General features: G+C 38.6%; 1 protein-coding gene across 16 annotated transcripts in view; it reads left to right on the forward strand.

Moving 5' to 3' along the window:
• The window catches only part of TENM1 (teneurin transmembrane protein 1), an 854,834-nt gene that overhangs the window by 577,719 nt on the left and 252,448 nt on the right, over nt 1-24,667 (forward strand). For 13 of the 16 annotated variants that reach the window (XM_080553265.1, XM_080553267.1, XM_080553268.1 and 10 more), the window contains one exon: nt 22,848-23,126. In XM_080553265.1, coding sequence (XP_080409391.1) covers nt 22,910-23,126 — 217 coding nt within the window. In that variant the 5' untranslated portion in view covers nt 22,848-22,909. Of the gene's footprint in view, nt 1-22,847; nt 23,127-24,667 lie in introns of those variants that run through there. The other 3 variants (XM_080553256.1, XM_080553258.1, XM_080553259.1) reach the window with 3 other exon arrangements.

A 24,667-nucleotide genomic window follows, 5' to 3' on the forward strand; every position in this document is an offset into this window, starting at 1 on the left:
TGGAAGATCTTTGTCGTCAAACTACTGTGAAGAAAAAGTCAAGTATCTTTCCCTTTTGCACTTTTTTCCAGCTCTCAATCAAAATATCTTGACAGAAAAAAGGGATGAATGCTAAATTTTATTTTTGCTTGTCTAATGCCAGTTATGAAGTGGGATCAGAGCTCTCAGGGCAGGGAGTAGAGGAGAATCCTGGACTTTGGGGGGTGATTTCATTTTGTGTTCCATCTTGTAGCACATTTGCTGCGTGGCAGCAAACAGCAATCACATTTCCACCCTGGTGGTACCTGTAAGTCAACAGTGCCTCTGGGATCTTTCACCATGAAAGGTGCTATATAAATGCAAGGCAATGATATTATCTTTATTATCAATTAAATTTTTAGTGCTCTGACAATCTGGCATGCAAGGTGCATCAATTGAAATCTAGCTGTGATTATTTCTAAACAGGCAGATCTTGCTAGATTAATCAAATTGAAAAGGAACAAGAGGGCAGCTCAGTTATGTCAGGATAAAATCAAATCAGTATATTAGAATCTGCATAGAAATGTTGTCATGTTTCCTATCTGTTTTTTTTTTTTTTCCAAGAGACTTGTCTTCGTTTGCAAAATCTGAGTTTATATAGCAGGATCGTTGATGGCATTTCTGTAAGAAATTTTACTGGAGTTAGGACTGTGAATATTGTCTTCTGTTCCAAGAGCTTGAGACTTCATTTTGTAAGAGTAAATATGAGCATGCAGTATTTTAAGGTGATTATTCTTTACACTTCTGTTTATGTCAAGATATTCTAATCACTGTTTTATTTCTAGAGCTGTTCTCTGTGCCTGCCTTCGGTTGTATGTATGTAGTGTTTCACCTGTATTTTTAGTGCTCCTGTATATTTTACACAAGCCTGGTCTTAATAGCAGATTTTCTGCAGAATTGTTTTGCCCATCTTCATCCCATCCTGAAATGTGTGTTAGCAGACCTGCAGAAATGGAGACTTAGCACATCTGATTAGTTCCTGGATCACTCTGAAAAAAGATGATCAATTTATTGAGTCTTTTTATTGACTGTAAATTACTGCTATCTTTTTGCTAGGCTAACTCTCCTGAGCACCTTCAGGTGGATAGCCAGTAAAGAGCTGTCTAGTGATACGTTATTTTATGCATTTTCAGGTAAATTAAAGATAAAAAGGAAAGTCTAGCAGTTAAGACATTATGTAGATTTATGGCACGCTTAGAAAACTTTGGATTCTTTTGTAAAATAGTGACTAGTTTGCAGTCACCTCGTGGATGTGGTTCACCTCTGTAAATGTTTTGTATAGAGGAATATTTTTATTTTTACCGTGACACCTCTGAACTACGTGTAGTTCTTTGAGAGTTGCTGAATGGGTACTAATGATGTTTTTCATAACTGGATAATGCGTAATTCTCACTCTGCAGTCAAGAAATAAGATGGGGAAAATATTTGTAAGTGTATGGTGAATTTACTAGCCCTTCATGAATGATAATCCGGTAGGGTCACTTTAATAGGTTGTTACTAGGTGTTGTTGATAAGTTACCACTGATAGCTTTCTGGTCAGGAATAACTAGATAGGTCAGTCTGCCTATGCTGGAAGGTGGGGTGCACGAGAACACAAATATGTCCTGTGGGGAAAATGTAGATGTGTTTTTTATTCTACAGGCTGATTTTTGTCTGGCTGTTTTGCCTAGGAGGCAAAAAATAAACAAATGGCCATACTAAAACTAAATAAATCTGAACAGATTCTGCAAGGAATACGAGAACTTTGCAGACTGACTGCAAAAAACCCCTGTGGCTTCCCTGTGACAGATGTGTTTTACCCAAGCTTTGTTTTCACAAAGTATCACGATTGCTGTCCTACAGCCATCATTTTTCATTATTTGCAAACATGGAAATAACTTCAATAAAGATGGCGGCCCGAGGGCCAGCTAATGCTGCCATCTCAGCATGTGTATCATACGTATCAGTGTTTACAAAACAAGTGAAAAAAGAGAAAAGACAGAGGAAAGACTTAAATTTGGTGGCATTTTTTAAATGAACAAACAAAATATTTCTCACCAGATGGAAGTGGGGTTGAGCAGATCACTGACAGTTAGAAATAACACCCTCCTTCACCCCCATTTTAAAGCTGACCAGCAATATTGCTGTTGTATGCACATATGTGTGTTTTGAGGTTTAGTGATTTAGTCTGGAGATGTTTGCATTATGGTATCAATTAAAACGTTTATTCAGTCTTATTGCATTGTCTTAGAACAAAAGCATTTCTCCCATATGAGAGTTTTGCAGCACTGCAGAAACAGCACTTGAGACAAAAATTGGGTTGTGGGTCTAGGCATGTGTGCATTGAGATATACCTGTATGTATGGGCGTGAATGCATGAGTTTGTACAATATTCAGATGTTAGTCATGATGGATTTTAACTGTCCTCATAATATTAGAAGTAGTTTAAATTATGATACCGCTTTTAATGTTATCTAAGTAATCTGTACCTCTCTTTCATTTATATGACTCTTTTATCATATTTGAACCTTAGCCAGCATGTGACATTGCTGTTAAACTGAAAATTAACGGAGTATCCAAAGATAAGTAGTACAGAAAGCCTTCTTCTCTGGTCAGCTGTAACCATGGTATCTGAAACACTGTCCGACATAACCTCTTTGATGCCTTTTCTTTTTTTTTTGCCCAGAAAGAGCTTTTATCAAAATTTCTACAGCTTCCCTGTTGCACTGACACCCAAATTCATTTCTTATCAGTTGGGAATACACTGCTGGATTTTTCTTTAGTTAAAAAAAAAAAAAAAAGAAGTTCCTGCTGAAAAAGATGATGAATGTAGTTCAGAAAATAACAAAAGAATATCTTTGTGTGTTGAGCTGCTATCTCATTGTATAATCCTGTCTCTTTGAAGCTTTAGCTTTACTCTATAGACCAACAGCATATACAGAAATGTAGGTTTAGCAGCACTAGGCTTTAAAGTGTTATTCGTGTTTGGTCTGATAAAATTAAAAATATATATATATCATTTGGAAAGAGAATTAATTAGCACATTGTGCTGAGGGATGGTGAGCTGCTGTGAAGGTGTCAGGGCACAAGCAGAGGGTGCAGTTTACTGGCCGGAGAGCACGTTGTGAGGGGCGAGGTGGCCCCTGCATGTTCCTGGGAGCTCTGGCAGGGCAGGAACAGGGTCGGGGGACAGGTTCCCTTTCTGGTTTCCCACAGCTGGTCTCTGATCTCCAGTAAATCCCATGCCCTGATGCTACCTTAGGGGCTTTTTCCATAAAGCAGCAATTTTATACCCCCAACTGGCACGGTGCCCCTCCAGATCACTTTTGGATTTGAGATTCAACCTAAGATGCACCAAAAGAAGAGCCGTGTTTAAAGTTTTTTCTGTTCAGAAATTGGACTTTTTTTGCATGCCACTGCAATTTTAGATATATTTGGACCCCTGAAATCCCACCCATGCCCCCACAGCCAGGCTCCACCAGGGCCAGGAAGAACTCTTCAGTCTGCCTGAAAAATCTTCAGATTCCCATGGAGCAGTCGTGTTACACATTACCCAGCTGACCATATACCAATTCACGTGTTGCCTCCTTGTCCAACTGGTGTGGTTTGCAGTTTGTCAGGGAGAATTACTAAAATAAAGTGTCAAGATGATCCATCTGTTCTGTAAAAAGCAGACAAACCAGACAGTTTTTACTTGTATGGTGTTGAAAAATGGCATTGGGTAACATCTGAAAGAAAAAAAATGAAGCACAGTATCAAAAAAATGGCATAGTGGGGTAGAAAATGTTTGGACGTGTGCATGCACGTAAACATGTATGTTTCATATGTCACACAACAGTATTGCCACCTATTGTTGGAAATTCAGACTTCACACAGATGTTCAAGGTATGTTTTTTTTTTCCAATATAACTCAGGTCTCCTCCTACTGGTGAGAGTGGCAAAGGAACTGAGAGTACTGTTAAGAAGAAGAGTAGCTCTTACAGGCTCTGGTAATGGCACGGGGCTATAAAGTGATGGGCGCTCTTCAGAAATCAAGAGAGGATAAACATTATCAAAGAAATCTAAAGCTGCTGATGCTTTTACATAACTTAGATGTATGAGCCCATTGTCAGTGGCATCTCTTTGATGAACGAAGGAGTGAATGTGTCTGGTGTGCACATCTCAAGCTTATCTATGTAATTTTCATAGGGACGATTTGAACAGTGAAATAACCAGTTAAATAAATTGAGACAAGATTTATAAATGTATGGCTGCTTGAGCTGTACTTCAAAAATGTGTGCAGAGTCAAGTTGTTCTCCATTAATTGTGCTGAGGATTGATACAAATTTATTTGGATAATAAATACCCATCGGCATTAAATCTGATACTTGCATTGGTCTATGAAGTAGTGTTGGAGAATAAGAAGTTGGTTAATTTACATTCCTGTTTGAGAGGATTGTTTTTTTCAAAAGAAAAATGTTTTTGTTTTTTTTTTGGAAAGCAATGGAAAATTAATCAGAAGTTGTCCAATACTCAGAGCATTTCTGTGAAAAATGAATGGGAGAATGTGAGTACTGTCTTACAGTTAGAAAAAAAAAATGACCGATGCAGTATCATTTGCATAGCCCTTACCTCCTAATACACATGGGCAATTATGTGTCATTCTTTTAAGCAATCTGCTATCCACATTTATTCTTTATTAGGGCTCTTTTCATTATTTATCATTCGTCTCTTGGATATGCCCTCAGATTTTGGAGGTGTGCAGTGAAACATATGACTAATCCAGCCCGTGATGTCTCAGGTATGAGCGAGCTTCTTCCCCTGCAGGGGTCAGTCTGAAAACCCCAGAGCAGTGGGGGAGCAGGGACAAGCTGGGGCTATGTCCCTGCCACATTCCTGTTTCTTTGCAGAAATTTTGTTTGGTTTCACTGGGGAATCCTTGATGCTTCTGCTGTGCTTGTACAAGCCTCCAGCACATGTCCCAGGCAGGGGGTTTGTGCAGCGGGCAAGCCTGACGCATCTGAAGATGCTGGATTCATGGCATGTGCATGGATTGACTGTGTGGTGTGGGTAGGATAGGTCTAATGTTTCCAGAAGCTTCAGGCTCACTGCGTGAGTGTGGCATAAGCATGGTATTTCTGCTCAGGGAGGTGCAGACAGAAAAGCAGCAGCCCTTGTCCTGCTGTCCATAAAGACCTCTGCTTTCCAAGGGATCAGTCCTGGGAGAAGTCTGTCCCAGAACAGTTCTTGGATAGTAGCATCTTAAACCTTTTCAACTTTATATTAAATACTGCTTTTATTTGACAATTACTCTCTAAAAAGCCCCCCTGGGGAAACAGCGACCATGATACCTCTCTGTTACTGCTTGCTTTCTTTTTCCTGTCACCTGGGGCTCTGTGTTAAAGGATGTCCCCAGGTTAGGGGGTAAGAAAACACAGCCACACGTGAGTGTTCTCCGTCCCCTGAACTTTGTGGTGGGAGGACTGTATTGTTTCTAAGAGTACTTTAGGAACAATGACTATCGTGTATTTTGCAATATCCAAATACCAAAATGCAAACTCTGAAGCCTTCAAAGATTATCCGTTTCTATTCCAAAATTGCATGTTCTCAAGACATAGTTTATTTCATTGTAAATTGAGCAGGATTATGCTTGAATGGTCTGATTAGCTTTTTTCAGTGCCATGAAATTTTAATGCTTTTCTGCAGGGGGCTGAGATAAATCTCAGGGCTGGTAGACAAGAGTTCCTGTCACTCTTTCAGGTGAAGCATAAGGAAAAATTAACCTCTATTATAGAGTATGGTAGCTGAAATGTGGAACGTTAGCACTTGTTCTGAACATGTGTAGCAGCATGCAGCTGTTTGAGCTATCTACAGGCACTGTACCAGCAGTTGGGCTGAGCGCGAACAGGAAGGCACTTAGAGCATGCATTGGCATGGAAAGCCAAATGAGGAACACGAGCGCAGCACTGAGAAGAACACTTCTAGGTTTTTGGGTAAAGAGCTACAAAAAATAAACTTGTGGGTGAAAGAGATTGCTACTCAGTTCAGGGAAGTATGATTTTGTGTATTCATTGTAAAATAGATGGGTAGATAGCTTTGGACTACTTAGGTGGCCCTAAATCTTTATTTGTATGGCAAATGTCACGTATTAGAATGGCCTTGCATTTGTGATTATTTGTAATTTGCAGCTTTTTAGCTGCAGACTGAGTTGAATCATATGGCAGAGGTTTAATTTCTGCATGACGATGTGAACAGTCTGTTGTACAGGTACCAGTATGTCAAAATCCACAGCTCATGAGAACTGTATGGCCTTATCTATCTCTCATTTGTCAGGAGTTAATAGGAAACATCTGCAGGCCTTGCTCAATCTGTTAACTGTGTGTGTTCATCCAAGCTTAACTGACAAGTAGAACGTACCCAGTAAGATTAGACTACGGGGATGACCTTTGCTAATTAGGCAATCTAAGTTATATCACACTTGGTGTACACTAAGCCACTTGTAATGAAAGGGTATTTTGAAATGATTCTGTACTATTTCACCCCAGTACTAATCAGTATGGATAAAGACAAGTAAGGATAAGTAAGGATTTTTTTTTTAAAGTAATGTTTCACAGAAAGTGACTCAAGGAAGAGTTAACATGGAAAGAATTCTTTTGTTGGGCACTAACAATATTTTTACATTGAGTCTTGTCTTATGGTTTGTGGATGCAGTAGTGGGAAACCTTGCTACTTGTATGCCCCGAAGTTGTTTGGCTTCTAACATAGCTTGTTCAGGGAATTGATTTTGTTTATTAGGAATATACAGCATTATAATTTACTGTTACCCATAAAAATAAGTGGAAAAATTTAGCATTCCTTGGTAATATGTGACAGGTGACATTTCATGCACATACTTTTGAAAAATCTGTTGTATACTTGTGAATCGTCAGACGTCGAACAGACCTGTGGTCAGACCTCAAACAGACCTATGGTCAGACCTCGGTGTCGTATCAGCAGTCTCAAAGGTAGAGCACCCTTCTGTGAAGTGGGAGGAAAGGGGTTATGGTATCTTTGGGATGAAAGGAGAGATGCAGAATGGAGCATGAAATTCTGGAGAAATTTGCGTGAATCACAAACTGTCCATGGCAGAGGAGAAACAGTTTTGTGCCCTTGATAATTGGCCTGTCTTGGAAATGTGGGTGCTGAAATACAGTTTCTTAAATTAATTGTTAGTTCAAGTTGCTGTAAGAAGGGAAGACTTTAATATATTCCCAGTGAAATATTTAGTTATCTTATTTCAAGTGACACTGAGCTTGAATACCCAAAGAAATATGTTTGCGGAATGAAAAAGGATTAACATGGCAAGAGTTGTAGCCCTTGATAGCTTGCTTAAAGATCTTGGTTAAATCTCTTATTAGATTTCACAAAGATATTTGTTTCCGCTACCGAAATGATAGGTTTAGTGTCTTCCAAGGGAATATTTAATAGCAATGCTTTGTATCATATTATCCACTTGTGGATTAAGCTTGCTGAGCTGCTGGAAAACACTGTGGTAGTCCAGAGTTCACAACCTTAATCTGATTAGGCTGTTTCTGTTGATTCTGTTGATTAAAAAATGGGGCTTCCTTATTTATTTATTTTAAATCTGGGAGACCTTAACTTCTTAGGAATTTGTGCATCTCTGCTGAGATCAGCCTAATCCTGCTGACAGAGCTCTGAATTACACAATCTAAACCGACCGTGGAGTTCAGCGCTTAACGTGACTCAATCAGAAATAATCTTACACCGGTTGGGAATTGAGAGGAGCGGGTGCTGAACTGAAAAACTGGCAGCTGGGAGAACTGTTCTTCATTTCTTTAATGATGTTTTTGGAATAATAGAGACCTGGTAAAAGGGACCACGATACAGGCTGTGCAGTACTGGTGTCCCCATGGTAATGGCCCTGGCAGTGGGAGTCAGCTGCGTGTGTGTGTCAGTGACAGATTTCTCCAGATTTTGTCATCATTTCTGATGCTTTTTCTCTATTGGTTCGTGCTTTCTGAGCAGGATACTTCTCAGAGTGCTTCAATATTTGCATGATGCTTAAATGCGTAAGATAACTTTTACAAATGTTTTTTCTCAGTTTATCAGTTAAATTTGTGATAATAAAATTAATATTCATTAGCTAAAATCCAAACTAATACTGTTAAAATCAGCCACGCAGAGATCACTAAATGGCCATTACCGTTGCTTTCTTACCGTTTCTATGCAAACAACCCAATTTTATGATAAAATATTATTCTTTATTATAAGCAGCAGTATCCCATGCAGACCCATTTTCCTTTTTTGTGTGTGAAGCTAATGAAACTGTATGTTGTGTTATGTTTTGGTTGTTCGTTCTGATGTAAAAAGGTGTTTGTTTTGGTTTTGGTTTGGTTTTGTTGATGTAAAAAGGTGATGTTTTTGTTGCTTGTCTGATGTAAAAAGGTGTTTGTTCATTAAACATTTATTGACTACTTCTCGTAACCATTTGATGTGGAAAATGATGATTGGGCTAGATTGTTAGCAAGCTGAAATTAGGTAGATAAACACATGGTACTCACTAATTTAAGTCTTTAACTTTCAGTAAATATGATAATGTTGATTACCTTCCACATTTCACCCTGGCTATTTATGCTATAAGTATTCAATTTCTCCTGTTTACTTTTTTGTTTAAACTCATCAGAGAGATAAATTTACTCGGTGTTTTGGTCAGCTGATTAATCTGAGATCTCCAGCATTTGGATGTTATCCTAATAACGTATAAATTCTGAATTCACTTTTTAAAATCTTATGTGCCCCACGCCTTCACTAGAATATGAACTTCTCTTTTCCTTCCCTTGTCACAAATAGATTAAGGAGGATTTTTAATTCCAAACTCAACTAATGCTGTTTGTTATCCAAATTACTTTTGAGCTGAAATACAGCTTAAGATGGTTTGAAGTCAAGCTATTGAAGTAGTTCAGCCTGCAAACATCTGTGGTTGTAAAATGGACCCGCTCAAACTGCTAATAAGACAGGTTTTGTCAGTGTTTCAGTGCTTTTGTAATGGTTATCTTAGCCCTCTAACTCGAACAGAAGAAATCACATTACATTGCTAAACGTGTGCAGTTGGAGGCTGAGCTCAATTATGCCGCTGTGCATCAGCGCAGTTCCCGACAGAGTTCAGAGCACGCACGCTCCATACTGGCACAGGCTCCCACCAGCAAAAGGAAACGTGCCTCTAACTTCCGAAGTCAGTAAGGTGGTGAATATTGCAGCTCCTGGAGTTTCTCTGCATTTGCTCAGACTTAATTTTTCAATATTAAGATGGTAATGCTGAGGATGACCTTTACTGTACAGTATACGTTTGTAATTCTAGTGAGCTCGTTTTTCCAATCATAAATTATAAAACTATCAAGTAATAAACCAGTGGATGTGAGGAGGTTACAAATATGTAGTTTACAATGTAGTCTGGAACAGGAGTTGTTGTGTTTCTGTTTTTATTAAAGCATACATTATATTTAAACAAGTCTAACCAAAGAGCAGTACTTTTCAGTGTGTCACATGGAGTATAATAATTGTCTGCTTACCAAACGTTCAGTGGTTAGCAATAATGCTAACTGAACTCATTTGTTTGCTTTTTATTGTCTTTTTTTTAAAAAGTAATAAAACTGAAACACAAGAGGAAAGAAAAGTATAAAGTTTCTACTTTGTTCTTTCCCGTAGACATTTTTTGCTGACAAGCATAGCACATACTTATTAATGATTATTGGGCTGAGAATGCTGACATAGCAAAAGAGGATGAATTCTGCAAAGTTGTTTTAAATACTTAGACTTTATACCCGAGTTTGTTTCAGGCAAGAAAAAATCCCAATGCATTTCACTTACTAGCAGGACTTTGAGTGTGAGATGGGCAGAATTAGGTAGGTGCTGTGCTGTGCTGTTTGACAAGAGCTGGATGGAAATGGTGCTTCATTCTCAACAGTTCTCAGTGCTAAACAAGGTTTTCTTCCTCCAGCTATTCAGCTGTTTCCAGTAATAAGTTGACTATTGCATTCTTTTTGTAGATATGATACTCACTCTATCACGTTCGTTTAGGGAATGCTCTCATTCCCTAAATACAGATCAGCTGAAGCCACTGGAAAGATAACTGCTGCTCCTTCAGAGTGCTCTGGCTGGGATGTCCACCCAGGGACTGGATCCTGCTGTTCTCAGAAGAGCACCACAGAGCAGCGCAGAATCAGAACCTCCTCGTTTCTATCCTTGTTTATTTCTGGAGACATCATCACCACGCGTAGTTCAAAGTCAGCTGTTGTAAGAGCTGTATGTACCAGCAAAGAATAAGGGTTTCTTTTGTGTGTATCTTAACTATGATTAGGTCTCCAGTCCTGATCAAAGCTTAGCTGGAAGTCTGTTAATAATGGGGTTGGGAATTGTTGGAGCTGAAATGAGAAATAGACCCTTTAATGATTGCTTTAGTAGCAAATTTCATGCTAATGCTTAGTGTTCAGCCTGCAGGTTTGTGTTCCATGTAATTCTATAAAGCCGAGATATAAAAATATAACTAGATTCTATGTGTGGGAGGAATTTCTGCATTTTTTCCCTAGAAAGTAAAAATTTGCATAGATTAAAACAATTCTACTTGTACTATTTTTGAAGCCAAAAATATGCGTGTGTTTGTAAAAACCATAAACAAAACACACCCTTTGAGAGCCAGATGTTTACTAAGGGAATGCAGTGACAGGAGTCGCGCTCTAGGAGCATATTCAGACCTGTGCTTTTAGGAAACGGATTGCATCTACAGTGGTGGGGTTTGGTGGGTTTTTTGTTTGGTTGTTTTGTTTATTATGGACAGTGCATCTTTATTCCATATTTATACAGTGTACTGTAGGTGGCCATAAAGCCTGTATTTTATTAGGTCATCTTAAAAGGAATTAATGCAGTTATTTCTCACTTTTTTTTTCCCTGTTTTTGATAATGGAGATCTTTAACCTTAATTTACATCAAATTCCAAAGCCAGTGTCAATTTTCAAAGAAAACATCTTGACAGGTAAAGATGTTGATGTAGGCAAATGTTTAGACAATTCTGCGTTGTATTTTCACTAAAAAAAAAAAAAAAGTTTTGTCCTTTTAAAGGTTGGCATAGGACATCCATCTCACATGCAAGTGTTCCTTGTATTGCTGATGTAGACCGATGTTCCTATTCATGGGATTCTGGGAATGCCCTAGCTATGTGTAGCCCCAGGCATTTCACAAAGCAGCACTACTTGGGCATGGAGTGATTCCATATGTAGGCACAGGACTTCGTTTGGTCTTTCTGCTATATACTGAGATGTCTTTTACTAGGGAACAAGAAATGACCATTTCATCTTACTTTGAGCATTTGCTTTCTCCCATTTGTTTTCAGTGCAGTGCAATCGCAGTAACTGAGGGCTCAGCTTGTAAGAGGCCAGAGATCTTCCCGAGATTGATGCAATGCATGTCACTGGCCTGTCTCCTTTGGCATCTGCAGTCACATTTTACCTCCATGTTAATAGTGCCTGCAGTGTTAACATAACAAACAGCATGTTGGTAAAATGGTAACGTTTAGGAAGGTGTCCTTAAGCTACTCAACCTTCCTTCTTAGGCAGAGGGGAGATTAATCTGAGTCATCCTTAATAACAGTTGACAGAAAACTTCTTGTCACATGCCAAATTGCCGAACCTTCAAGCTGCTCACCTAGAAGCATTAACATGAATATTTACAACATGTGAGGCAGGGAATTCTCTGCAGATCTACTGATGCTGAGTGCTTTTCTAGGGCAGCTTATTTCTGTGGCGACTTGCGACTCGAGCTCTGTGTATATATAATAATTTCTGCGGTGTTCTTTTGTCTCTGAACTTTCTTAATTTTCTAGCAGCACACTCCATTACAGCTGTACGGTGCAATTTTCTTCAGCAATGATATTTGTCATTCAGCATCATGTTCGCAAATCCTTCACTGTTGACTTGCTCTCTTGTGCAGATCAGCAGTGGCTTACTTCATTAATGTCACAGTTACTTTCTTCTGCTTCCCCAAGCATTTTGTGCACGTAAACCCAAGCGCAGCTGAGATACCTGTGTAGTGGGGACCATCTTTCCTTTCCCTACCGAGCTACCCATAAAACAGGGCAGATAAGACATGCAGTTTGCAGAGTGGAGGAGGAACGTGGGGACTCTCAGAGCACCATTATCCTGCACAAGACCACTGCAAGATGTGGAGTAAGTGTACGTGGGCTGTTTCTTCCTGACATTTTAGAGCAGCAGCCAGTAACCACATCCTTCTGGCAGAGGCTTCTTACCAGCTCTGAACATTTTCAGGTATTTACAAACACTGCTAAACAGGGAATGAAGAGTGGGATGAGAGTAAACATCCCTCCTGAAAGGAAAGGGTTTTTTTGGAAAGCATGAGATCACTGGCAGTTGTGAAAGGCAGGTGCCCATCTCCTAACCTCAGTAAGAAGGCACTTGATACAGGAGAATATAAAAAAGGATGTTCACTGAACTGAATATAATGCAATTCAGCCATAGGTTAAAGAAAGGTCATTTTCTTGCCTTGTTGGCTGGAAAGAGACAGCAGAGTTAGCAGACTAACATATAATTGTGTTCTGTGACAGTAAAAGGAGCTTCTTGGTGCTTTGGGAAAGGGAAGTGACATTTTACTTGCTCATGAAAGAAACAGAGCTTCACATTAAACGTCTATTACAGTCCTCCTACTTTTCCCAATGTAAATAAAATTAACAGGAGCTGAATTGTTATCCACACAACGTCCCCAAGGAAAAATGATTCACCAAGACAATAGCAGATCCTAATATTAAGGCAGGGATAATGGTTCTGATTTTTTTTTAAAGGCTGCTAGCGTGTGTACATATATATATATATATATATATACACACACACATCTGTGTGTATGTGTGTATGCATAGATATGTGTAAAGGCAACAGATAAAAGCCACATACGTCTGTTTCTTCCATTTTTCCTTTTTCTTTGTATGATTCTTCAACTGAAGAAAGCAAGCTGAGCTAAATGGAGTGGTTACGTGAGGGCTAAGGAGAATGTGTTCTTGCAAGTGCTGTGGAAGGGTAATCACCGGAGATACTCGTGTATCAGGTATATGATACACGGCCTTAAGTAGCTCAGATTTTTGAGAGCTTATTCCAACAAGCGAAGAGTGGCACAGATTCATTCCTCCTAGCTGGTGGACCTGGGTGGTTGTGGTCATCCTGCTCTCCTGGGGTTGTCCCTGGGGACACAGAGGCCATTGACTGTGTTTTTGGAGGTTCATCAAAATTAGTTGTTGCAGAATACCAGTTTCCAAACAGTTTGTTGCCCTCAGTCCCTCCTCTAGTGTTCTTGAAAAGCCTATTGTTGATAGCTGTGCCTAAATTCGGAGAAAGGGCAATATCCATATGAGCAGCACCTACACTGAAAAAAAGACATGGCAAACAGGAATTGGCCAGTAACTCCTCACTGAAAAGCTTTTTATCCTGTCTAGAAGTGTTAAGAGGCCCCACTGAGAAGGTGCTTTATGTAGTGATGGTTTAGTAAATACAACAGCCACCTGGTTTGAAGAAGTATTTCTGAGTGGAAATGACCAGTTTCTAGTGAGGCTGAGGAATTTATTTTTTTTTTAACTTGCTTGTGCTTTAATGCAGTTGCAGTGTATTTTTCACAGATAGTTGAGCAAATTCATGTTCAACATTGAACTTCTGTCTGAATTAGCATTGTATCTTTATATACCTGAAATGTTTTCCCTAGTGTGGTATTGTACTTTATAAGAAGCCATAAGAAAAATGGCTACATCCCCATGTCTGTCTTCTGTCTTCCATCACGGAGGTAAAGTTGAACACAAAAAGAAAAAAATTAGTTTAGCTAAATTAACTCTACCAACAGGAAAGAAAAAAAATAAATAAATAAAATTTCAGAAACTGATTTTAAAAACAGGTGAGAAGATTTCAATTGCAATTTGCAAGGTTAGTTGTTTAAAAATGAAATCATTGTATATCTGTTAATGATTTTTTCCTGAAGAGATGCTACATTTTATGGAAAACAATGCTTACTAAGATGCAGGTAAGGGGCTACTTGTAGTGAGAAAGTTAAAAATGTCCATAATGTTGAAAGGCAGAATATGTAAAAATGTGAACAATGTTCAAGTAACAGAGGAAATTATTTCCTGTTCTTAAGTCCAAATAAAAGAATGCCGTGACATAAAGGGATTGAATTGCACAGGAACACAGGAGGCATAATTGTATGGTTTTAGTCTGTGACATTTCCTTGTGGAGGTGAACCTTTAGACACAAAGATGGGGAACGTTCCTACTCTCCAGGGCCAGCAGAATATTTTACTGCACTTCATGAAGTGCTGAAGAAAATGGTATAATCAATTTGCAAAAAGCATAAGGTTGTGGATGGAGAACTTATCTTAAATTTGTCTCTGCCAAGAAGACTCCAACACTTACAAGTGGTAAAAATGGATAGAAGCATAATATATTTCCAGTTTGCACTACAGAAGACTCTCGGTACTTGCAGGAGAAATTTCTAGCAAACATCCATTACAAAAGATTCTCTATTGAAATGAGAACAAAGGTTCCACTTGAAAGATCTCAGAGGATTCAAATGTACCTTTTCATAGGTGACATGCTGATACAAGCCAGTTCTCGAGGGGTTGCGTCAAGGCATAAATCAGCAGTAATTTCAACCCTGCAAGATCATAGCATTATCATGAACAGGAGGAAAATCGATCTGACATCAGCTCAAATAATAGCACTTCTGGAAGTCACACTATATATTACAAGTCCATTGGGAGGGTCTGCTTGTCAGAACCGTGGCACTTGAAGACACTGAATACTTTGGCAGACATCAAAGCAAGAAGAAAAGGAGCAGTAAGATGAGTTCACAGGCATGATGGTGTCAGGCATGCAAATAGCAACCAGAGTGATACTTCAAATGAAGGTGGTGCGTATATATATATATATATATATATACACACTTCAAATGCCTGAATAGCTTTTTAAGCGTTAACTTAGATGATGTCAGAACTGCACAGTAATTCATGGCATTTCTTCCTAGAGTTAGAAGAGCAAAAGTTAAGAAAACCAAGTATTTAGGAAAAGAGTGAAAAATTAATTTTCTGTGTGTAGTGAATAGTGTTAGCTTCATAAGTAGTTCTTCTTACACAGCTGCTGTGATAACTTGTTTGAATATTTGTATACTTGCTAGACATTAAAGTGTAGATCACATGCCTAATTTAAGTGCTCTGACATTTTAGGCTATACTGGAAACAAACCTGACACTAAATCAGTGCTGCTTCTAGAAATCCTTGAAGTCCTAATGCAGCAAAAATAAATGAAGAAGCAGTTCCTTCCCCAAAACACTGTCAATGATATGAGCAAGCCACAACAAAGCTGAGGAGTAAGCAAGACTACAGAGATTTCTGATAATATTTAAGATATTGTGTCCCGCTGGCAAAATTGAGTTGGGAACCTTCAGCATTTTGTTTCAGAGATTTTTGTTTGGTAGGTTTTTTTGGTTCTTTAAGTGGGAAAGAAAATTTCTGAGGCCCCCTGGAATGTTCCATGACGTCTTGTAGGATCTTTCTTAGACAGGAGAAAGAAAACATAAGAACAGTGCCAGAAAGAAATAACCTCTACCAGTAAAATTCCCTTTTTGTGCTTTTGTTCACTGTGATGTCAACTGATCAAAGCTTTTGTTTCATCAAGTATGATGATGCTTAAACATGGCCTTGTGCTTTGATATGTCCATAAGTACTCTGGTGAATATGTCTGTTTGTTCAATTAAGGCTTCTTCCCTTATTCTAATTTAAAACAGGAAAAATGGGAATGGAGACAAAATTCTCAGCTTGATATTTCAAACACCATTGCCACGGCAACTAGTATCAGTGACAAACAATCTAATGCTTTAATTGTTTTCTTAGATGGTCCATGGTATTGATGCATTGTAAATTATCCTCATGCGCTGACCTTATTATACTACAAAATTTAAATTGGTATCTCAAGAAATTAATAATATCTGAATGGAACATGTTATGTTCAGTTTTTGTAATCTCACAGATACTAAATTGGGTTTTAAAAATTACATTGTTGCTAATTAGGGCTTACTGGGTCTTCTTAATTAAGCACACAGTTGGAAAAGAGACACAGCAATAATTGTCTCAATTTGATGGCCATACAATTTTCGTTATCATCAAATAGCCAAAAAATAATTCCGTTTTTCTTGTCACATGTAAATGAATACAATATTTCCTCTATGTCTGTGTATTTTAAAACAGCATGCCTCACAAAAGACAATACTTGTTTACTAAGTTAAGATGCCATTTCTTCTACTGGCATACACATAAGTACATGTACACTGCAGTTTATTGTGTTCTGTTGTTAGAGAAATGATAGCACTTGCATAGTATGTGCATGTGTATATAATGTATATAGCATATATTTATACACACTAAAAATATGATTTTTTTTAACCTCTAGTTCAGAAGAAATCCAAGTGAAACTATATTTTCATAGAACTCAGTTATTAAAAGGAGTCTCCTAATTTCATGTTTTAAAAATGCAAAATTTTGCCCTTGACTGCAAAACAATAACCATGGCAGTGGAGAGCAACCAGAGCTTCCACTGAGGAGAATTTTATTACTTCATCTGGATACGTTCAGTACAAACAAGTGTCTGGTGTATATTGGAAATATCCTGTGTGGTGGCAGAAAGCTTAGCTGTCCCAAGCTGAATGTGAAAGGCAATGACCCTTTTCTAGTCTCATTTTAAAACATCTTTTACTAAGAAAATACAACCTTGACCATACATATGTTTTTTACTCCCTGGAGTGAAAAATGATTTTTGCAGAATCCATATAGAAATATTGATGCCATAAACTCAACCTACACTTTCATACAGGGTAAACTTCCTTTACCTCTTTCCCTGTATCATCCCCGCTTTGCAGTTAGGAAGTAGTTAGAAAGTTGCAAAGGCATTAGATGATGTTCTTGTGTGTTCTGTACTGCATCAGCAGACATCAGGCACTCGGTTAGTTTTAAACACAGGCTTTCTTTACATTCTGCAGCATTCCCAGATGAAGCTTCGAGATGCAGAGATACTTTACAACACTTCTCATGGTGATTTCATTATTTGAAATTGAAAGTTCTCACCAGGAGTTATCCCGCAGTAAGACCGGGAATTGTATTACCTAAAGCACAGTTTTCCAGAAAGACTTAGAGTTCAGAGGATATTCTGAACCCGGCCAGGATGTATTGCCCTGAGTCATGGATGTGCTTCATCCCTCGGCTGCAGAGCCTGATCTTTTGTGCTTGAACCCCCATTGACCTAAGCTTGCTAACATCAAAGGGCTGGTTTCTGAAAGCAAGCATGAGGGAGTTGTGTCATTTTCCAGTCAGTGGTGATTCTCCAAGTAAAGTGAAGGCGCGTCTTGGCCAAGAGTTGGGTATTGCACTTGAGTAGCTGCCATAACGTATGCTTCTCAGTTCACTGTCAGGGTTGCTGTATGTCACATTCTGCCACAACCTGACTTACCTTCTTTATGATTTTATTCTCTAGTGGTTTCTCTGTGAAATTTTTGATAAAATGAAGAACTCTCTGAACCACCTTGTTAACTAGAATTAAATTAGACTTTGACTAATTTTAAATGAAGACCATTAGATGTGAAAATGAACCTTATTCCTCTAGTGTCTGTCACGACATAAAAATGTATGGAGAAGTGTAATCCATCCATACGTTAAAACTACATGCCCTCTAGGGAGCGTTTTTAACCTGTGGTATTTCCCTGAAAGCTGCTTTTTGAACTTCCATGTCTGATGTAGTCCACTTTAAGGCAGGAATATTTCATTGTCTCAATATTTCCAATTCTTATACACAGAGAAATGCTGGCCACATCATACTCAGTGATTCGTATGTCATTACATTGCCTTCAAATATCTTTTGATGTGCTTCTATTTTACAATCCACTAAGAACGTTTGCGTAAATTTTGTTTGCTTCTTGTTCTGTTTTGTTTGTTTTTTAAGTTCCTCTGAGTCTTTCTTCAGTTGTTTGTGGGTTGCTTCAATTACTTTTTCTTGGTTAGTGTATGACTTTTTTTTCTTCCAGTGAAAAGTGGTATCTGCTTCCATTCTGCATTCCAGATGTCTTCCTATTGCTGTCTGATTTCATACACCATCTAGATACTGATTTGTTCTATTGCTGCTCGGGCATTTTGACTGGTATCCTTCTCTATGTGTATAACTGTTCTGTAAAATGTAGAACTTGAAGGATGAAAGGACTTCCTTTGTTTGTAATACCCAAACAAATATTTGAGGGATATAGTGTTGATGGTCTGCACAAGGTCACAAGATTGTTTTGCTTTGTTGTTTTGCTGTTTGTTTGTTTGTTTGTTTTTCTTCTTGGTATTGCATTTCTCAAAGATTTATATCAGGAGTGTTTGCTTTTGTTTTGCCTTTTGTATTTTATAGTTTTATATATCAGAATAGACTTGCAGAATAACAGCACTATTGTTTTTGCCTTCAGGTATACAGCGATGCAATTTCTGCTTAGTTGTTCATTTTCAGAAATCAGTGGTCTGAAGATGTAATAAGCAAATGCTAACTTTCAGATAACAGTATATGTTGAATGGAAAGAAATGTGTGAGGGAATTGAGCAAATGTGCAGGTGGGGTTGATAGAACAGCCCTCTGAGAGTGCGAAATGGAATTACATGAGGCTGTCTTCTGAATTTAGGTTGCAAACAATTACTCTTTCCTGGTTATATTTCAGCATCATAACTGCAATTACCTTTTAATTTTAATTTTAATTCTATGTATTTTGGAGTATGTGAGTATTGGACCTAATGCTCAGTTGAGGCCAAAACAGGTTACAGTGCTTCATATTCTTGTTCCTGATCTCTAAATAAGTCTGGCTTTACTGGTAGCCATCTGGATATACCACTGGTGATCTGACGGGGTTGGTCGTGGGTAGTCAGTATGGAGATCTTATGAAATGGGCACCCGATCAGAGCATCCCGATGGGATTTTATACAAAGCTCTGTTAAAGTGATGTGATCTCTGTGGCGTTGCTGTGCTTGAGTGCAGAGCTTCTGTGCAGTATAGATGCATACCCTGAGTTTTCTCATAAAATACCTATTGATCAGTATGTGCAAACAGCCTCGGCATAGGCTGTCTGGTAAGCCACAGCTGTCCTGATTTTGTTGTGTTTCTAAGCAAGTAGGATCTGGAATTATATGGTCTTTAAGGTCCCTTCAAACCCAAACCATTCTGTGATTCTGTGATCCTGATCTGCGGAGAACGTGAAAATGGGCAGGTGGTGTAAGAGGGTTTTAATGCAAGTGGAATGTGAAAATCATTTCTGAACAGACGTACAACATGTCTTTAAAACAACATATGCATAAAACATACATTAAAACCGTAAATCCATATACACATCTGTATTAGTTCCATGACTTAATGTGGTGTTCTCCCATCTAATAGAGCTTTTTGATGGTTTTGGAAACAATGTTTCATTGGGAATTAAAATCAGTTATGTATTCCATAAATCTAATTGTAAACTGTGTGATCTGTTTTAAAGTATGGTTGAGTATTATCTGCGTTTTAGCGCCTAAATAAATGCATTATTTCTATATTTTATGTATTAAGTGTAACATGTTTACGTATCTTTATAAAAACTATATTTCGTTAAATATTCTGTTAAGCATTTCAATGAAAGAACACTAATGAAAAGATCAAAAAAGTGGTCTGTGAGGAGGAGAGCATTAAGACGCTCATACAAAGGTCACTTAGAGGAACTGTAAGCTTTGATGAGACTTTATTATTTTGCTGACAAGGTCAACTTGATATTGATCAGCTGGGTGTTTTGTTTAGTTACTTGAAGGCCAGTTATTTGAAGAAACCCTTGTAAACATCCAGGCAATATTCTTTAAATTCCTGGTTTACTCCAGCATTTTGGGTTGTTGTTTATTGAGTTGTCTTTCTCCAAACAAAATACGGAATAAGGTCAAGTATTTGATTGCCAGTGTTTAAATTCAACTCACCATAACTCACCATCATTCATTAAATTTAAAGGAATCTCTTGCTGTGGAAAAGCTTGAAGACGTGGTCAGTATTTTGCTGCGTGTTCCTGGTTTGTAAAAGCATTTTGTGTTGAAAAATTTTATGAAGTATTTTTCCAGCTCTTACAAATGATTTATCACCTCCTTTCACATCAGGCCAGGTAGTTGTGGCTTTATGGCACATTAATGCCCTAAAGAAAACTAAAAGAAGCACAAGCACAGTCATCATGTGGAAGGAGGCTGGAGCTTCCCGTGACACCCGAGGCTCCGGGCTGTTGGTGCCAGTGGCACTGGCATGGGGTGGGAAGAGGAGAGTTGGCTGGACAGGCTGCAGTTGGTCTTCCTTCTGACTTTTTTTTTTGTATTGTTGTTATTTTACACCAGTGTGCTCTAAAACTGCCCTGATGAGCTCAGTTTGTCAGGTTTGCTGTGCTTTCCGAAAAGGGACGCACTGCGTGTGTCTGAGGCACCTCGCGCTTGCTGCTCCATGGCAAAATTTCTCTTGTCTCCTGCATCTTCTTGGTAGAGGCCCTTATAATTCCTCCTCATTTTTCCCTGATTTCTCCAGCATCTTTTCCATGTGTTGTGTCAGACAGGATGTATGGGGAGGCTTTTCCCTGTCAGTAACCATCTCTACAGAGCCATCAGGTAATCTTTTAAGCCAACCCTGTGCCTCTAAGTCACGGCACCTTTGCGCTCTTCTATCGCAGGTGGGAGTATTAAAGCAACTCATAAAGTAAGTACTTCTTTGGGAAATGTTGGCAAATAACAGTGAATTATTTAGGCAAATAGCTTTTGAAAAGCAAATAGCACTTAGTAGGAACTTGTCTACAAAAGCATCTTAACACCAACTTGATACAGTGCAATCAATCCTGAGCATGAAACCTTGAGCTTGTTGTTGAAACCCCAGCACGTTTGCCCGCCAGCTTGTCTCTGGCAGTCAGGCAGCTTGCTCAGCTTGGCTCTTTAGTTCTCCTTTTCTCTCTTGAGGAGCTTTAATTGACTTGGGTGCTTTGAAACCGACTTTGCTGTGTAAGAGATCTGAACTTTATATATACATGTATATATGTACAATATATACATGCTACTCTTTATTCAGATGCTGTGTTGCATTTGTTTCTGGAGAGCTATTCCATCTCAGGTTAAACAACTGGATAAACCTCCCCGAGAGTCTGTTTTGAGCAAAGCCGTGTCTTTAACCTCTTTCTGCACGTGGCGGGTGGAAGAGCAGGGCAGGCTCACCACACTGACCCCACTGCAGAGCTTTCCCCTTCTGCCATGCCACCAGGATCAGCACGCCTGGCTTTTGTGCTCCTGTTGCTGTGTCAGAAGCCTTATTTATTCCCTCCTTGCTCTATGCACTGTGTTTTTGCCACTCCTGCTCGGGGTGCCAATCCTTTCACAAGCACTGGGAGCCCACGCAAGCAGGAGATGAATTTTTGCTGTGCTGGAACACAGTAACAGCTGCCATCAGTGGTTTTCCAAGACTTCAGTCAATTTCAGAAGTTAAATTCATCTCTGTAGTCCTCTAACAAAATGTGCTTTCTGTAATGTTTTTGTTTCTCTGTTGTCTCTTCTCTTTTTCTGTGGTCACTTTTGGAGTTTCAGGTAGCACGCTCGCAGCTGGGGACTTGTGGGGTTACAGGTCCCTGGTGCACCTGGGGGCAGTTGGGCTGGTACCAGATCAGGCATTAAATTACCTCTCTCTGCCACTGATGTTATAATCATTACAAAGCTGTCAGCAATTGCTTTTTCGTTAAGCAAAATCTCTGAACTTCTATGGTATTGGTCCTCCAGCATTGATATTTACAGCTGCCTTTCTTGTTATGTTTAGTTTTCTAAGTTAATAGCATCAGTTAAAATAAAATAAAAAAAAAAAAATACAAGCTTGCTTTACCAGAGCTAACTGTCTGTGAACTGTACTTCTGCTGTAAAAGGTGTTCCATGCACTCCTGTCATCTCATCGCAGAGTTGACATTAAAATGCGAGATAGGAACAGCTTCATGAAAGCAAGGTTGCAGAGCAAGTGCACAGGTTGCATGTGCATCTGCAGCCCACTTGTTTATAATGATATTGGATTTGAACATCATTTCAATGACATTCCCAACTGCAAGCTGCATCTTGGAAGGTTTCACTGAGGATCAGCGTGGCCCCCACGTCAGTAAGGGTTCAGACGGTATGTGGAGGAAAAAGGGGGTTGTGCTGCAGGGCTGAAGCTTCTTCTTGAAACGTCCACACAATCTGAAAAGGCAGTGTCCTCCTTCTGAACTACTGTGTGCTCTCGCGGAGTAGCAGAGGGGCATATACTTGTTTTTACTAAGTCTTGATGGTTTTCTAAACTGTGAAGCCTATTATTCTTAACTAAATGTCATTTTATTTACAGGAGTGCACTTCAAAACAGTGAACTTCCTGGTTTCTATACTTCATATTTTAAAAGACATTAAGATGTTATTTTCACTTGATGAAACATCCACCTCTTTAGAGAAGTAGTAACTGTTCCATCCTAGCTTTAATACCTAATCGGTGGTTTTGTAACATACTCTGTGCAATAACTGCACGATTACTGCTTGGTGTAGTGCGATAGTACTTAAGATATGGGGGTTTTGTTTGTTTCTGAAGTTATTGTTATTTTAATATCATTTTTAAAGAGCAAGACAGTAAAATCAGACATATTCAGATTCTTTCCTTGGTTGTGGTGATATAAATACAATTTAATTGGTTCATATCTACTAAAAATAAAATTGGGCCTTTGAGAGCTAAATATTTATATGTGATATCTGAAACTGATTATTGTTTGTATTTTTTCCCCAGGACTATTTCCTTAAGGATTTCCGGTTGTTCGTTTTCATGACTTCGAGCCTATTTAATAAGAGATGGAGCAGATGGACTGCAAACCCTACCAGCCACTGTCAAAAGTTAAACATGAAGTGGATTTAACTTACACAAGTTCTTCAGATGAAAGCGAAGATGGCAGAAAGCAAAGACAATCTTACGATTCAAGAGAAACTCTGAATGAATATAGCCAAGAGCTAAGACTTAATTATAACAGTCAGAGCAGAAAAAGAAAAACCATTGACCAATCCACGCAAGGTAAATCGTTTATTTTATCTACTAATTACAATAATGGCTTTTTGATTACTCACTATGAAGCAATATAATGATGTCAGCAGGCAAGGAGCCATTTTGTTTTCAAAGGCATGTGGTGATAACACACTTCTTACTGTATTTTTTTAACCATACTGCAATGTTAGAAGTATAGGAGTTTTTTTCAAGTAGAAGTGCTTTTGTGGCAGTATGGACCAAGTAGCATTCAGCAGACCATCACGTGATAGCTACAGATAAATTTTTCTTTAGGAGTGGCTACTCTTCTCACTAGCATTGCCTGGTTAATTATTTACTACCTTTGCATGTGTTGTGTGGATTTGGGTACAAAATCAACTTTGATTTTGTAGGTTATCTCTGCGTTATGTCTGCAATGAATTCATATGCAACAATCCTCTTAACAAAATCTGTAATCTTATAAGTAACCTGAAATATATAAAGCTTTATGAGTAAAACTGAAAATAATTATTGTGTACTGTAAGAAAAAAGCAGGTGGTTGAGTTCTTTTTGGTTGGTTGGTTGATTTTAGTCTTTTGCATGATATGGACAGAAGTCTAGAATAAACATTTGAGAGCTTCTGATGTTGTAGCCAAGGTTAGGAAAAGCTACCATTTAGATACAGATATAGGCTGAAAACTGACTGAAGTGGAAGGAAATGGGAAGAATTTACTGCAGCACTCCCTGATAGACTGCTTCTTGTGGTAACCCATATGCTGCATTTAACACACTTTGTACAGACAAGTGGCTTATCTGTTGCCTTTAGCTCCATCACAAATTCAGGCAGGGTGGTGGTGCAAGAAGAGTATTTTTAGGAATTGGTGTACTTGTCAGAAGCAGACAGTCTGTCCCCTTAAAGATAAAAGATCTCTGAGCAACCCCTGCCTGCTCTTCAAGGAAGTGGTTAAATTGATCCATTTTAGTGTGGCCACTATTTGTCAGCTAATAATTTCTGTACTTACTTAAAAAAAAAAAAAAAAAAAAGTCTTCCACTCCTCAGGCAGCCAAGTCTCTCCCAAATTTTCTGAGTATTAAATTATTTTTTTTGACAAGCAAATCACAAATACGCTTTTGAAGATGGAAAAAATTGTTTCCTCTGTGATGTGTAAATTAATGCAAAAAATGAGAATGATTGTGCTACATAGCTCTTATAGTCTTTCTGGTTTTATGGCAGATATTCTGAATCAAGCTACATTTGTAGTGCTGATGTTGTCTGAAGGTACCTGTAATTCATGAAAGAAATGATAGCTCGCTGCTAGAGATAGCCTCCATACATGTATATATGGTCCCTCCAGAGAGTTACAAAACTGCAGTATTGAGAAGGAAAAAGTCACGAATACAAATCTCAACAAAGTATTCTGTAGAAAACTTCACCATCATGTTTGGCTCATGACAAATGATCTTGCACTTGTCAGGAGAGTTCGGTTAACTAAGATGTGTCTGTGCTGCTGTGCTGGAGATGATGCAAATGTACTTGTAGACCTACTTAAAGCAACTACCTTGTTCCTGACAACTCGAGCACTGAAAGCATT

Source organism: Anser brachyrhynchus, assembly GCF_964034855.1.
Source record: "Anser brachyrhynchus genome assembly, chromosome: 13".
NCBI lineage: Eukaryota > Metazoa > Chordata > Aves > Anseriformes > Anatidae > Anser > Anser brachyrhynchus.